Source organism: Mustela erminea, chromosome 8 (genome assembly GCF_009829155.1).
Source record: "Mustela erminea isolate mMusErm1 chromosome 8, mMusErm1.Pri, whole genome shotgun sequence".
In the NCBI taxonomy this organism is placed as follows: Eukaryota; Metazoa; Chordata; class Mammalia; order Carnivora; family Mustelidae; genus Mustela; species Mustela erminea.
In genome coordinates this window covers 62,311,608-62,326,744 of record NC_045621.1, presented here as the reverse complement: position 1 = coordinate 62,326,744, position 15,137 = coordinate 62,311,608, and the positions used below count along the sequence as shown (strand labels likewise).

Genomic DNA, 15,137 nt, shown 5'->3' with positions numbered 1-15,137 from the left:
AATCTACAGTAAAACTAATCCAAACAACACAAGCCTCTCTCTTGGAGCATCTTGTAATCTCCTCCTAGTTTCATCCCACCTTTTATTATTTTGGCAACCAGGGTATCATTAAGAGAAGTTACAATTTGCTGCTTTTTTACCTCGATTTCATAGTTCTCTTCCCAGTGTTTTCCTGGCTTCTTCTGGTAAGTTCTGACATGCTGCAGTACTCAGCCTTCACCCATGAGTAGCTCTCTTAACACTGGCCTGAAGGCTCTCCCTGATGCTTAGCATCAGTATGTAAGATAAATACCAAAGACTGTGTATCAACTAGAATAAAAGTAAATTAAAATACATTAAGAAAGAAAGGGAAGTCTGGTTACCATTTACCATTTTATAAATTTTTTATAAAAAATGCAATATAATAGAAAACTGAATATTGCCTAATCCAGGAGAACTAAAGGGAAACCATAATCAGATCATTTTTAACTCCAGGACCCTACAAGCTAAGTAAGGATTTGAGAACTATGAATTCCCCAAAATAAATTCCTAATTACATGGATTATACTAATATATTCCCTAACTAAAAAGTTGATATTACACATTAATGTAGAAAATATGTGGATATGTAAAAATTAGATAATTTTAAGAAAATTTGCTTACCCTAAAAGAACAGGTAAAGTTTCTAGGCATCCTTTGTGAGATTTAGACTCTTACAGTGTTGAAAAGCTCAAAAAACTTCATTTAGATGTTAGTTATTTTTACTGTTTAAACTTAGGGTTGTCTATTTAATTAAGAAATCCTTCCGGTCAAGGATCCTGGATCTTTGGTAATTTCCTCAACACCTAGAATGCTATTGTATACACTGTTGACACCCATAATGTTTATGTTGAAATTCCTTTACTGGAATGAAAAAATTAACTAACCAGTTTCTTGAAACACACACACAGGTATATGTAGTACATTTTCCTTGTAGTCTCCCCACCCCTTATCTACAGTAGATGTTCCAACACCCCCACTGGATGCCTGAAACCACAGATAGTACCAAACCGTAAACAAACAAACAAGCAAACATGTTTCTGCTGCTACATTCATACCTGTGGTAAAGTTTAATTTATAAATTAGGCACAGTCAGGGGTGCCTGGGTGGATCAGTGGGTTAAAGCCTCTGCCTTCGGCTCGGGTCTTGATCCCAGGGTTCTGGGATCAGATCGAGCCACGCATCGGGCTCTCTGCTCAGCAGGGGAGCCTGCTTCCCCCTCTCTCTACCTGCCTCTCTGCCTACTTGAGATCTCTGTCTGTCAAATAAATAAATAAAATCTTTTTAAAAATAAATAAATAAATAAGGCACAATCAAAGATTAACAAAAATAACTAATAACAAAATAGAACATTTACTATAATACAGGTTATGTGAATATGGCCTCCCTCAAAATATCTTATTGTGCTGTACCTACCCTTCCTGTGATGATGTGAGATGATAAAATGCCTACCTGGTGAGATGACATGAGGTGAATAATATCAGCCTTGTGATGTAGCTTGGGCTACTATTGACCTTCTGACGGTATGCAGGAAGGAGGGTCACGGGCTTCAAGACCACAGTTGACTGTGGTTAACAGAAACCATGGGAAGGGATACCATGGATAAGAGGGCACTACTCTTTATTTTTTTTCTGTGCTAAAGGAATATGGCATTTGTAAATGAATACAAATAAATATGAAACTACTTTTGCTATTGTTTTGGCCCCTACTATTCATTAGAGTCCCAAATGTTAGCCAAATCATCCAAAAAGATATTCAGTATTCTTATTTCATATAACCCTTCCTAATATATCGGTTATCTAGCAATAAAATGCCTGATGAGACTATTAACAGATAAAATGAAATATCAGCACATAGTTTAAAATAATTCAGATTACCTCACCAAAAGAAAATTGAGGCAATAATTATTATAGGGCAATATATGTATCTTACATATGCACATTACATTATTTATGGAGAGTCATGGGCCTATATATAAATAATTATTTAAGACATATTTATAGCTATGTGACATGTAATAAAATGCATTTTATTTCTATCTACATATTTTTAACCTGTCTTAATGATCTGAGAAAGGACCTAGATAATGATTACGGTTTTAACTAGGTTTATTTTTTTATTTCTTTACCTTGGAGGTCAAGACATCTTTATGACAGAAGAACAGAAGAAATATTATAATGCAATGAAAAAGCTGGGCTCTAAGAAACCACAAAAGCCAATACCTCGGCCAGGGGTAAGCAAAATAAAACAAAACGAGTTGTCCTTAAATAACACAGGGGGTAGGGGCAGCAACCCTCTACTCATTTGAAAATCTGTGTCTTAACTCTTGATTTCCCCAAATCTTAACTACTAATAACCTACTGTTGACCAGAAATCTTACTGATAAACTGAACAGTTGATGAACACATAGTTTATATATTATATACATATGTATGTACATACATACATTCTTACATAAGGTAAGCTAGAGAAAAGAAAATGTTAAGAGAATCATAAGGAAGAGGAAATACATTTCTAGTACTATGCTGTATTTATCTAAAAAAAATTCATGTTTTAGTGGACCCATGCAGTTCAAACCTGTGTTGTTCAAGGATCAACTGTATATGTATACATATATAACCTTGGCATATAAATTTTCAAATTATTTTAATTCATCTTTAATGTATAATTTGTTCTTAAACATGAATGTGAATATTTGAACAAAAGTCCTTATAAAACTAAATATATGTATCTTGAACATTATCATAGATCTTATTCTTATTTTTAATTTTTCTGTGAAAATGAAAAGTAATTATATATGGTTTTACTTCTCTATTATCTACACAGCTTACTATGAGTACAATGGCCTGTAGAAGATACAAATAAAATTTACTTTTGATTGAAATGTATTTATCTAAATGACAATTTGGGAGCACCTGGGTAGCTCACTGGGTTAAGCCTCTGCCCTCAGCTTGGGTCATGTTCTCAGGGTCCTGGGATCGAGCCCCGCATTGAGCTCTCTGCTTGGCGAGAAGCCTGCTTTCCTGCTCTCTCTGCCTGCCTCTATGCCTACTTGTGATCTCTCTCTCTCTGTCAAATAAATAAATAAAATCTTTTAAAATTTTTTTTAAAAACTGAAGATTTTATGATGTAATGATTGCTACCTAGCAGTAGGGTAAACTAACTTGCAGATTTTTGATTGTGACAAACAGCAAGAGAAGCAGTTGGACTGATCATGAATCTAAACTTTTTTTCTACTGTGTGGTTAAAGACCAGAACAGGCTCAGATGGAAATATTGAGTCTTGGCAGTAAAATGATAATTTGTATTCCTCTAACATCACGAGGGCGAAGTTTAAACACATTATATGCATTTCAATTTATATTCAACATGACATACCTTACCAGAGAGTCATGACTGAAGACTAAGTCAGTTAATGCCCAGCTGGCTATATGAGGATCACCTGGCATTTTTTTTTTTAAGATTTTATTCATTTATTTGAGAGAGAGACAGTGAGAGAGAGCATGAGAGGTGAGAAGGTCAGAAGGAGAAGCAGACTCCCCGCGGAGCTGGGAGCCTGATGCGGGACTCGATCCTGGGACTCCAGGATCATGACCCGAGCTGAAGGCAGTTGCTCAATCAACTGAGCCACCCAGGCGCCCCTCACCTGGCATTTTTTAAATGGACACATTGCCGGGTCTCAACCAGATCTACTGAATTATAATCTGTGGATTTGAAGCCCTGGTATTTAATTTTTTGCTTGCCCTACTTGATCTTGGTAAAATACCTTAAAACTTTCCTATGCAATTGTTAAAAGGATTTTGAAAAAGCTTGTGTTTCCTGGAAAGCAATACTAGCAGTGAGATTAAAAGGAGGAGTGATTTCTAAGTATGGATATGTGTAGAAATATGCATTCTGTACATGAAAGAGATAGGGAATTAGAAGTCTTAACCATGACAGTCAGAATAGTGCAAGATCATGTAACACATTAGCTAAAATAATATGACAAAGTAGAAATTTAGAGACCTGTTATTTAATTGAAAACTCCAGGTGGAGGAGTTGAGGTTTTCTTAGTAAAAAATTACCTGTGACCGTGGCAATTCATGTATAATATACTAGGGTGGGTGCGTTGTTTTGTTTTGTTTTGTTTTGGTGTTTTTTTTTTCCTTAGGGTGGGTGCATTTAAAAGCAAATGTTAGCATACATGACCAACTGAAATCTGGCGAGTCTGATATGTACCAGAAGTCAACAACAGCAACAAAAAGTTTTCATGTGCTTTGAGTTAGATTTAACTCACTAATAATGTTTCTTCTAAAAATCAAGAATCTATGACCAAGTATAATTTATGCAACTTTTGAAGACATACTTTTCTAAAATACTTTTTACTAGTGTAATGATTAATGTGTAATCATTGCAAAACCTACTCTACATTACATATTATTCTTGTTTCTTTACAGAACAAATTCCAAGGATGTATATTTGACCTAGTAACAAACCAAGCTTTTGATATCACCATCATGGTTCTTATCTGCCTCAACATGGTGACCATGATGGTAGAAAAAGAGGGACAAAGTGAATACATGACTGATGTTTTATATTGGATAAATGTGGTTTTTATTATCCTTTTCACTGGAGAATGTGTGCTGAAACTGATCTCCCTCAGACACTACTACTTCACTATAGGATGGAACATTTTTGACTTTGTGGTTGTGATTCTCTCCATTGTAGGTAAGAGCATTTTGAATTAAACTAAACTTCACATTTCTCAGAGAAGCTTCTGAATTCTTGAATATAAATTTACTTTTGAGTACATACGTAAAATGCAAGAATGAAGGACCCTTAAAAGACAAAACTACTTCCTCATATCTGGGGGAAGGGGTTTGGGAGAAGGGGGTGGGATTATGGACATTGGGGAGGGTATGTGCTTTGGTCAGTGCTGTGAAGTGTGTAAACCTGGTGATTCACAGACCTGTACCCCTGGGGATATAAATATATGTTTATAAAAAATAAAAAATTATTAAAAAAAAAATCAAAAAAAAAAAAAAAAGACAAAACTAAATAAAACAAAGACCTCTGTGTCAGGATTACTGGGTTCATACTCCAGGTCTCAAGGCCAAAAGTCTTCTGTTTGTTAGAAGCGTGTAATATTCCTTGATAGTTGATTTCCAAGATTATCCTCACAGAAGCAGCAAATTGTGTCTATATAAGTAAGTAGTAGAAATACCTATATGTATATAGGAAGACCAATGGAGAATCTGAAATCACCTCAAGTTTTAGCACATCATGAGAACTGTCCCTTGATTAATGATCACTAATAACCAGAATATCTCTCTTTGTGAAAATTCTTTCTGAATTCAAAATGAAGGTAAGATCTCAAGAAATGGCATTTTCATTTCTTATGGCCTCATTACTTGACAAGTCTATAAAATAGAATCATTTCTCAACCAACCGCAGTCATGGCCATGAAACACAGTACATGATCTTATAATTCTTCACCTTTCATTACCATAGCTGTTTTTCTGTGCTCTTGTTTTCTCAATATCTGCACATGCTTTGCCCAATATTTTAGGGTTGCATTTATTTTTAGAATTGCAAATTTTAGACAGAAAGAGATTGTGGAGAGTGTTTAATACACATTCAGCTTACAGATGATGGAACAGGCAGACCCAGAAAGGTTAAAGGTCACATAACCTAATATCTCAATATTGAGTACCATGTCACTTAAAAGACACATTCAAAATCAATTTTTGAAAGAAGAGTATTAATAAAATATTAAGATATCAGAAAACAAATTAAAATTTAAGTAGGAGGGTACCTGGGTGACTCAGTCATTAAGCGTCTGCCTTTGTCTCGGGTCACAACCCCAGGGTCCTGGGACTGAACCCCACATTGGGCTCCCTGCTTGGCAGGAAGCCTGCTTCTCTCTCTCCCGGTCCCCCTGCTTGTGTTCCTATTCTCACTGCCGCCTCTCTGTCAAATAAATAAATAAAATCTTTAAAAAATAAATAAAATTTAGGTAGGAATCTCAGAGTAATAAGCAAAATAGTGGAAACTATTTGGAAATCATCAAGTTGGGAAGAAAAAAAGAGTGTTCCTCTATGACCTCCATTTTTAATAGTGTTGGCTGATGCAGTTAGATATGAAAACAGAGGGGTACATGGAGCAAATGATCTTCATCTTCAGATCATATTATGGCATTCTTTAAAAATGAAAGAGAATCAACCAAAAAAAATGGATTCAATTAGAATTTAGAAAGTACAAACTTTAAACCACATGTATTGATATTCATAAATGTTTATATGTGCACAAAAAATTTAGAAAGTATACCTAAAGAAAAATTTCACTTGCATTTACAATAAAAATAAAGTAAAATATCCAGCAACAACTTTAATAAATGCGTAAGACTTCTTTGAGGAAAGCTAACAGGCATAAAAGAAGCCTTAAATAATTGAAAGGCTTTTATTATACTTGGTTAAGAAGGCTATCACGATAATCATGACCCTTTTTGAAATAAATTAATTTGTAGATGCAGTGTTATCTCAGTGAGAATATCAGTAAGTCTTTTTGACTGGTGGAAATAATATATTGGCAATGTAAGTCTGAATGATTCTAAAACGTATCTGGAAGAAAAAGTAATGAGGAGTTACTTATATTGCTAGATACTTAGACCACTGTAACATTGATGAAGTAAAACAGTGTTTTAAAAAGCTCAGTAGATTCACATAGATAATTCAAAATTTAACTTCACTATATAGATATTACTAATTTACTCAGTAGGAAGATCACATGAATCAAAAATTAAAGTGTAAAAAAAAAGGATTCAAGAAGAAATAGATTTAGGACAATGGACCTGGACAGTCTTTCCTATTTATGACACAAATTTGAGTCTATGAAAAAAGAAATAACAAGATTATATAAAAATCCAAATATTCTATGGGAAAATCTCACTATAACCTCTCCCCAAGCAAAAAGATAGAAAGACAAAACAAAGGGAAAAGTTGTATGTAACATGTAAGACCAGCAAAGGATAAGCACTTTCAGTGGAGAAACAGTCCTCCGAAATCAGTAAGAAAACAGTAAATCTCTCATTAGAAAAATGGGCAAAGGACTTGACATGGCCGAAAAGAGAAAGTTGAAAATAGCCAACAAGCACACAAAGTGTCCAACTAGCAAGAAAAATTGTGGAATTTTTTCCAACAAAAAAATTTATAAAGAGATGTTTTAAAACATCATAAACATTTTCTGGTAAAAATTATAAAGAACCACAATACTGGATGAGTATGTGGAACCATGTGAGCATTTTCATACGTCTCTATGAAGAACTGCACAGACTTTCTCGAGACAGGTTTGGTGATATATAATAAAACTTTGAATACATTGATCTTTTATTAATATATTATCAAATGATGCTTAGGTAACTAGAAAAAAATATACCTACCTGAATACTTTTCTCAGCCAAAAAAAATTAAAAACAACATAAAATCTTCAGTATGCGGTTATTTGGACAGAACATTATGAAACTATAATTACTTCATTACCATTTGACTGGAAATGTTTCCATGACATGATGAAGTGACTCAAATAGATCATAAAAAATGCCCAGGTAACATAATTACATTCATGGGGCAATGTGTGCCAGGGCTTGCACAGAAAAGTGTCTAAAGTGATAACAAAGTAGTAACAGTTACTATAATTGATAGTATTTCAGGTGATTTCGATTTCCCTTTAAGCATTTTACTGTATTGCTTGAATTTTCTGCATGAGTAGGTATCACCCCTATAATCAAAAATTATTATGGAGGGGGGGAAAAAACAATGTCCACAAACTTAGTAAAGGGAGAGAAGATGTCACAGTGATAATATCAATCATTTTCCTTTGGGATCGCTCAGTCTGTTGATTGTTATGAAACTGCTTTCAATATAAAATGATAGTCCTGAAACTGTGAGAAAGAAGATGGCAGATAACATTACTTAAAAGTCATGATTTTTCTGTACCATCCCCTCCCTCCTCACCAGGTATGTTTCTGGCTGAGCTCATAGAAAAATACTTTGTGTCCCCTACCCTGTTCCGAGTGATCCGGCTCGCCAGGATTGGACGAATCTTGCGTCTGATCAAAGGAGCCAAGGGGATCCGCACGCTGCTCTTTGCTCTGATGATGTCCCTTCCTGCCTTGTTTAACATCGGCCTCCTGCTCTTCCTGGTCATGTTCATCTACGCCATCTTTGGAATGTCCAACTTTGCCTACGTTAAAAAGGAAGCTGGAATCAATGACATGTTCAACTTTGAGACCTTTGGCAACAGCATGATCTGCCTGTTCCAAATTACCACCTCTGCTGGCTGGGACGGATTGCTGGCACCTATTCTCAACAGTGCACCCCCTGACTGTGATCCAAAGAAAGTTCATCCTGGAAGTTCTGTTGAAGGAGACTGTGGGAACCCATCTGTTGGGATATTTTATTTTGTGAGTTACATCATCATATCATTTCTGGTTGTGGTGAACATGTACATCGCGGTCATCCTGGAGAACTTCAGTGTTGCTACTGAGGAAAGTACTGAACCCCTGAGTGAGGATGACTTCGAGATGTTCTATGAGGTTTGGGAGAAGTTTGATCCCGATGCCACCCAGTTTATAGAGTATAGCAAGCTCTCCGATTTTGCAGCTGCTCTGGATCCTCCTCTTCTCATAGCCAAACCAAACAAAGTCCAGCTCATTGCCATGGATCTGCCCATGGTCAGTGGGGACCGGATCCATTGCCTCGACATTTTATTTGCCTTTACAAAGCGTGTTTTGGGTGAAAGCGGAGAGATGGACTCTCTACGTTCACAGATGGAGGAAAGATTCATGTCAGCAAATCCTTCTAAAGTGTCCTACGAACCCATAACAACTACACTAAAACGAAAACAAGAGGATGTGTCTGCTACTGTCATTCAGCGTGCTTACAGACGTTACCGCTTACGGCAAAATGTCAAAAATATATCAAGTATATACATAAAAGATGGAGACCGAGATGATGGTTTGCCCAGTAAAGAAGATATGGTGTTTGACAACACTAATGAGAACTCAAGTCCAGAAAAAACAGATGCAACCCCATCCACTGTCTCTCCACCTTCATATGACAGTGTAACAAAGCCAGAAAAAGAGAAATATGAAACGGACAAAGCAGAAAAGGAAGACAAAGGGAAAGACGGCAAGGAAAGCAAAAAGTAGAGCTTTGTTTTTGATATATTGTTTACAGCCTCTGAAGGTGACATATTTGTGTTAATAAGACTCTTTTAAGGAAGTCTATGCCAAAACTTTTTATTGGAATATTCTCAGAGTCAGTGCAGTTGACTAGCTCTGATTCCCTAAAATAGGTGAACAGGATTAGCAGATGGCTGCATTTGCACTGGTAAATGATTATGTAAGAATCGTGAGAGTCCTCTGCGGGGATTCTCGATTACAGCAAACAAAGCTGGTTTAATTTTATTTGCTTTTAATAAATCAGAAGACCATGTGGAAAATGTTCACCTCTGCCTTGTCATCTCTTCACAGGATTGTAAACCCTCCTGTTTCCCATGCAAATGCAAACACACACGCATCTATCATTTGGATATCTGTAAAAGTGTTCTACCTTGGCTTTGCAAATCAAATGTCCTGATAGAAGGAATGGCCATTAGTAACAAATAACACATCTGTTATTAGGGAGCAAGACTCTTTTCCTTGTACAGAGGTCATTGTCTGTTTTTGAGGTGCTTACATTTATTCTGTACTGCATCAGAACCAATTTTTATGTGCCTATACAATGCCATGGGATTAAAAACATGTAGGCTCTTCATTTCGACAAATATTTTTCATTCATCTTGACTCATAGACCAGCCAGGATAAGCTTACCTTTTAGAGTATTGTGTTTCATAGCCTGCCTTTTAAAATATATTTCTTAGTTCATACGATAACCATACAACGTGAAAAATTATTTTAAGTTCATATCACATTCCTCAAAAGAAGAAAAAAAACTGAAGTTGCTTAAGAAAAGAAGGAATGGAAGAAAGCTTTATTCACTTTTATTTATACAGTCTAACACGTTACACTGCTGCACCTTAAACACCAGTAATGACCCAACTCTTCATCTGTTTGGTCACACATTTCTGCTTTCTCGGGCAGTATTGTCTAATCATTCTTTAGTACAAAGCGAAGTTAATATTTTCCTTCAGTGAAGTGCTTCCTGATGTGCAGCTATCTATTTGATACTGTGGTTCATGTTTGAGCAGCTAATGGCTTGAGCAAAGCCTGGACTGCCTCACCTGCTTGCCACCCTTGATGTGTGCGGTAAACTCTCAAGTTGCGATACATGTCAGCCTTTCAGCAGAGACCCATGTTTAGTCATCCAACCGGGATTCTTGCCACCCTGCTTTCTTGCCTCTAATGTACTATCCTAATTGTGCTATTAGTCCTTTTGGACCTTTCTCTTTCGTCTATAAAAATAAAGACAATGTCACTTTCTCCTTAAATTTCTAAAACTCTGAGGCATAGTTGATATCAATCCATAAGGTACCCTGAGCTCATAGTTTACCAAGCACACACTCATTTTCTTTTAGGGGCTGTCCACCTACCAAGGATTATAAATCTAGTTTTAAAAAGTCCTCGTTGATGATGGCTTGAAAAGAAATGGCCATGATGCATTTTTTCATGAGTTTATTTCAGGAATATGAGCTCTTTCTTCTATCAAGTTACTTATGCATAGGCAAAAATTGAGTTACATAAGTAGAGAGTAATTTTATTTAGAAGATTTTGTAGGAGTTTTCAAAGCAAGTATATATATTATTCATTTGCTTTTCTAAATTAAAAAAGAACATAAATTATATTTCTATAATAAATACATAGTTTTTGTTATTCTGGCTAGTTAAAAATAAAGGAGATTTAAAAATACCTACAGAAATGAAGAGTATGGGTAGAGAATGACAGGCAGAAAGAGGGATGGACTAAGAAACACGGATCTGAGATCAACAGACAAAAACAGAGACATATCCACGGAACTTTGTATCTGCAAAGTTTTTAAATTGTGACCTATTTTACAACATCTGTGAGGGAGATGATCACTTCTAGACATTTGTCTTAAGATACATATGAAATTAAATCTAGGGCCAAAGACTCTTTGCACCTACACTCAATTATTCACCTTAGGTTATTTGAGCCTCTTTTTTTATTTAATAAAAAAGATACCATGCAGTGTTTTCCTAGGCTATGTAGAGCATTGCATTGCATACCTGCTAAGCCTGTTGAAAATAGGTTTTGACAATTAGGGAACCATTCAAAATATATTACTTTTGTAATATTTTTAATACATTAAATTAAGAAATTAATATCACCTTAGATTTAAATTCAGTCTATCCTCATTATTTTAAACCCATATAAATATAACTGCATTTTGCATATTTATATATTATGAAAAGATGTATGATGGACAGGTTTATGTGTGATTTACTAGTGACATTTTTACATTACCTCCTTTTTATGTAAAATAAAAAATACTGGCAACTGGTTCCTCAACAGTTTCTTCTTACCATTTCAAAAAAAAAATTTTACAAATTTGCTCTCTTCTCCTATTTCATGCCGAACCAGTTTCATGCTGAACAATACTTTTTTTTAATATAACATAGTTAGGTTTTGTATATATATGTTTTCCCAGGAAGGTCTAGTTGTGACTTTTTATCAATTAAAAACAATATATGGAATTGAGAGCTTATTTAGTACTGTGTAAGCTTGAAGTAAAATTAGACTTTGCTTTTCATGTAGGTTACTGTTTGGTACAGAAAATGAGATGCCTCCAGAAGGCACTGTCATGCTAATATTTAAGTTATATAATCCTTGGATTCATTTCACCTAATGATCTAGAATGGCAGTTACAGTGTAAATTTTAAGTTAGAATAAAATGGAAGCAAACACAAATGGAAGCAAAGATCTGGGCACACATAAATGCATACATGTAATTTGGAGAAAAGTGGGAGAATCTCATTTTGCTTTTTTGACTGTTGCATAGTTTGCAAAAGACTTTAAGTGACTTGTGGGCTGTTTCTAAATGCTGATTGTTGAAAACCTCAACCCAAAATGTTCAGCATGATTTTATAGATTTTTGATAGCTTTATTAAAAAGATTTAAGATAAAATGCACATGTAAATAAAGCAGTTTTAAATAGCAATTTTGGAGAAATGTTACTGGAAGTAATGAAAGGAAGGCCAACTAAATTAGAATGGCCAAGTAATCGGCCTGGGTTTAGGACCTATGTATAGAGACTACACAGTTTTTTAAGTATCTGTGGTTATGATGTAATATTCTTGAAGAAAAGAATCAAGAATTGCTTCATAAAAATAAATGAATAGCCATGCATATAGTAATGCTGTTTACATAGAACTCTGTACAATTTTCTTACATCTGTGAATGCTCAGAATGTTTGAGTTTGTCATAAATTATATTGTAGTTATACTGGAGATGTACACATTGTAATAGAATGTAAAAATAAAAATCATTAACAAAATGAAGTCATGTTTGCATGTATTTTGTTTCTGTGTGAATAACCTTTAAGGAAGTAAGTTCAGTACAGACCTAAATAAGTTGAAGCTACTAGTAGCTTTTTTTCTTTAAATGGAAAGACAGTTTCAATGTCCTCCATAGGAAGTCTTCCAGGATAAGAAATATGGGGACAAAGACTATGGAGTTCTAATACAATTCACTGACATCCACAACAGAGTTTGTGCAGAAGGCAAAAATTGAGACAAGAAGTGAAGATAGGAAAACATTTAGCCACACAGTGACCGTATGTATCTTTTTCATACAATAGCATATTGTGTCATTGAGAGAGGGTTTAACACGCATCATGGCCAAGGGTTTGGGTTCCAGACCCAGAACTGTGTTTGGATCCCAGTTAAGCTATGACTCTCTGAGTTTCCTGAATATATTATTTAACCCATGTGTGACTCAGCGTTTGCATCTATAAAATGAGGGTAACTGTACTACTTCACTATTTATAGTCCTAGAATAGAATGAGAAAATCCACATGACTCAATCAGAGCAATGTCTGACCAATACAAAATTAATAGTTTACATTAGTAATAGTGGTTAGTGTGGCAACCAATTTGTCACTAAACATGTAAGAGGCCAGGCTGCACCGATGCTCATAGGAGCACAATGCATTCTTCATAAACATTAAATGATGACAATATTTCCTCTATTTTTCATGACTTTGTGTAAATATGGTACCTGAAAGAGTCTTACACATCTTACTGGTGCATAAAAAATATTTAGTGATGTGACATATACCCAAAAATATTTCAAAATTGAGCTATTTTTGAGATCTGTGCATTCAAACAATGTGCTAAAATGAGGAAACATACATATTTGCAAAGGTTTGACTTATTGCAAGAAAAAAAAATCTAAGCCTCTATTTTGTCATAGCTGTAAGTATCCAGTCCTGCTTTTGATTTTTAAGTAAGATATGCCAAGAATAATTGTTTCTGTGCTCAGCCATTATTTCAACCTTGTGTGCTATTATAATGGCATGTAAAAAGATATAAAATTTTCCTAGGGACCTCTGTACCTGCAGTTGTGATAATCACTGCAAAATAAAATTATTGTCCCTGCACGACATCATCGTTCATCTTAACATAACTGATTGGCAATCACATGAAGTCCCTACAACAAAAGAATGAACTTCCTTGCCGTAGATAACACTATGCCATAACCCAAGCAAAATGGCTGCAGGGTACATGGTAATCACTCTCCAGGGAGGGGAGGATTGCATAGTGGCCAGACCTTTGCTGCAACAGTATCTGATGGACACAGGAAGAGAAACATGAATAATTGATAACTCTAAACAAGCAGTAGAGCAAACATGCTACTCTCTACTCCCTATTATTCCGAGTAGTGTAATTAGATAGGTACATTAACGATTGATCTAAGAAAAAAGCCAATTTTAAGAGATTCAGGAAGGGATGTTTAATGTTTAATCATGTGTTTTTAGCTTGAATCTCACTTAAAATATTTTTCAAAACAACTGAAATGCAACAAAGGAGTAGATAAAACAATGGAGAGAGGGATATAGGAAAGATTTAGGTCTTGGGAATAATTTTAAAACCTAGCTGAACTGAGCAAAAATTATTCTCATTCCGGATGTGATATTTGCTGTTATGTTCTATTTTGGGTCTTATTTCATAAAGGACAAAACATCCTCCATTTAGTTAACTTCTACTAGCAACAGCTTGGAATGTCTTTACGATCTAGTCAGAATAATGAAAGCAAAGACCAGTCATATTACTGAGTGAAAGAAGTGAATCCGAAGAGGCTGTGTACTATACGAACAAGCAGGTGGCTCCCGTGGGAATATTTCAATGCAGTCAGAACACATTGAGATTTCATAATCACTGGGAATTTTAAATAGAGTTGATTTTAATGACATTAGACCCCTAGCAAAGTTGAAATGAGCTCTACCAAAGAAAACATTTTTTTTTTTTAAATGTATTGAGGTGGGGAAAATAAGCAGTTCAAAGACAAGGTCTGAGAAAGACCACTGATAAATTGAGAGTATGGGTAAGCAGAGTTTTCCAACCTTCCCAACAAGTCTCACAGATCTACTTTGGGTCTTTCTGCAGAGTTTTAGAGCTGTCACCCCTTCACTTCCTTCTCAGCCTAAGGCAATAAAACCATGAATTCAAAACTTTTCTGATTCTTGGTTAAACTCTAGAAAGTCAAACGTAGCAAAGTTTAGTGTTCAAAGAGAAGGAAACATCATATAGGAGTATGTTATTCATTATTTAATATTTACTGAACACCCTCGATCTGTTATCCCCCCTTCAATCTGCAGACAGACAAATCCCTTCCCTCATGAAGCTTTTATTTGGGGAGGAGACAAAAATGATGTGCCCTACTTGACTAAAAATATCAGAAAGTAATATTAGATTGACTTTATCATGCATTACTCATCATGAATGTTACATGTATTTGATTATGTTTATTATATGTTCTATAATCTATGTTATATACTATTTTATTTTATGATACTTAATATCAGGATACTTCACTCTCCAAGTTTCATAATTTTTGGTCAAAAGTTAAAAATAGTGACTTGAAGTTACGTATTTTCTTTTACTATAAAATTTTGTAAATTTGGT

At 35.0% G+C, this 15,137-nt stretch overlaps 1 protein-coding gene and 1 long non-coding RNA gene across 7 annotated transcripts in view; one reads left to right on the top strand and one right to left on the bottom strand.

Moving 5' to 3' along the window:
* The window catches only part of SCN9A (sodium voltage-gated channel alpha subunit 9), a 167,502-nt gene extending 156,681 nt beyond the window's left edge, over window positions 1–10,821 (top strand). For 5 of the 6 annotated variants that reach the window (XM_032355821.1, XM_032355819.1, XM_032355820.1 and 2 more), the window contains 3 exons: window positions 2,147–2,251; window positions 4,454–4,724; window positions 8,012–10,821. In XM_032355821.1, coding sequence (XP_032211712.1) covers window positions 2,147–2,251; window positions 4,454–4,724; window positions 8,012–9,204 — 1,569 coding nt within the window. In that variant the 3' untranslated portion in view covers window positions 9,205–10,821. The remainder of the gene's footprint in view (window positions 1–2,146; window positions 2,252–4,453; window positions 4,725–8,011) is intronic. The other variant, XM_032355824.1, reaches the window with a different exon arrangement.
* Window positions 1–15,137, bottom strand: part of LOC116597719 — a 130,773-nt gene that overhangs the window by 69,838 nt on the left and 45,798 nt on the right. The window contains exon 2 of the long non-coding RNA XR_004288756.1: window positions 8,058–8,237. This is a non-coding gene — a long non-coding RNA (uncharacterized LOC116597719). The remainder of the gene's footprint in view (window positions 1–8,057; window positions 8,238–15,137) is intronic.